The sequence below is a fragment of the Sphaeroforma arctica genome (genome assembly GCF_001186125.1).
Source record: "Sphaeroforma arctica JP610 unplaced genomic scaffold supercont1.7418, whole genome shotgun sequence".
NCBI lineage: Eukaryota > Ichthyosporea > Ichthyophonida > Sphaeroforma > Sphaeroforma arctica.
This window is the reverse complement of record NW_014033140.1, coordinates 1-1,431: the sequence shown is the minus strand read 5'-3', so window position 1 is coordinate 1,431 and position 1,431 is coordinate 1. Positions and strand designations below refer to the sequence as shown.

Genomic DNA, 1,431 nt, shown 5'->3' with positions numbered 1-1,431 from the left:
TATATTCGCTATATTACTAACATAAGAGCTATTTCTCTGGTAAATGTAGGATCGACAAATGCGATGGGGGCTATGAGGACAAGTAGTGCACTGACTGAAGCGCAGTCAGAGAGTTCGGACAGTGGAGCAGCATCGACTGTACAGTCACCAAGTAAAGAAGGTGCGGATACAAGTAGTTAGACAGTAATCTATATTTAGAACGATACATGTACGTATTCAAAGAATTACAGAAACCGGAGTGTACTTGTCGCAATCTATTTGGTGGTCTGGCTCAGGATAGGTATATACATATGCACGTGTTTGTACAGGATGTTCATTTTAGCGATTTAGTGTACGGTTCAAGGTGCTTCTAGTGTATGTCTAGTATATGTATGTGTGTATATGCCATCGCTTTGCATGTCTAGTATATGTATGTGTGTATATGCCATCGCTTTAGTAAAGTGATTCGGATAGACGCACAGCTGTGTCTGGCGTTCAGAGGTCATCCCACATTCGCCAGCGAAGGTGTAGAGAACTATAGGACAGCCTGTACAACAAATACCTTCCACTACAAGCACTGCTACATATGTATCAATTAGCTTGCGCATACACTCACATTACCAATCACCTCTACACATATGGGTGTATAGCACACACACACCTGTACAACAACTACCCCCACTGCAAGCACTGCTACATATGTATCAATTAACATACGCATACACTCACATTACCAATTACCTCTACACATATGAGTTTATAGCACACACACACACACACACACACACACAGGTGAGTGTGTGGGAATATGTAGGACGCACTTGCTATCCAGGGCATATATACTGTTCTGCTCGTATTTATGATCTAGGACTCACCCCAAACCGATCGCTCCAAAGTTATAGCCTATTGTAGCCACCACAACATATAGAGATACCCCCTATAGCCACACGTCACACACCCGTATGTTTCATCACACGTATCTAGTTATATACACAACTACTTCTAATCTATACATACAACTACATATTTGATTCAATGTATTGTCACACACACACACTCATCTATCCAGGGGGGCGAATCCACTCTGTTCACACACGGCGGCGAGGCCATACCACCAGCAGTTCACGAATTAGCCATGGCGTTCAATCGCCTCTACGCTTTGAAGAAGAGAGGCGCCGATTGGGGTTCTACGGTCCAAATATAGGCAGTACTTTGCATAACGGCCAGCAGAGGTGTGGGGTGTTGTGTAGGTATTATGTGTATATATTCGTATGTAGTGTATGAATGCATATGATGGCAAGATATACGTAGTGTGTCTATGTGTGCAAATAATGATTTCACATATCTACACAGATATCTACACACACACATATATATATATATATCTACACGCATACACACACACACACACGCACAGATGTATATATACACACACACACACACACACACACA

At 42.3% G+C, this 1,431-nt stretch overlaps 1 protein-coding gene across 1 annotated transcript; it reads left to right on the top strand.

The window, feature by feature from the left end:
• Nucleotides 1-37: 37 nt before the first annotated feature.
• On the top strand, nucleotides 38-1,211 carry SARC_16129 (hypothetical protein; the record flags this gene model as incomplete). Its single annotated transcript, XM_014289760.1, has 2 exons — nucleotides 38-160; nucleotides 1,049-1,211. Coding segments are annotated over 2 exons (286 nt in total), but the record flags the coding sequence as incomplete, so codon positions are not given.
• Between the last annotated feature and the right edge of the window lie 220 nt (nucleotides 1,212-1,431).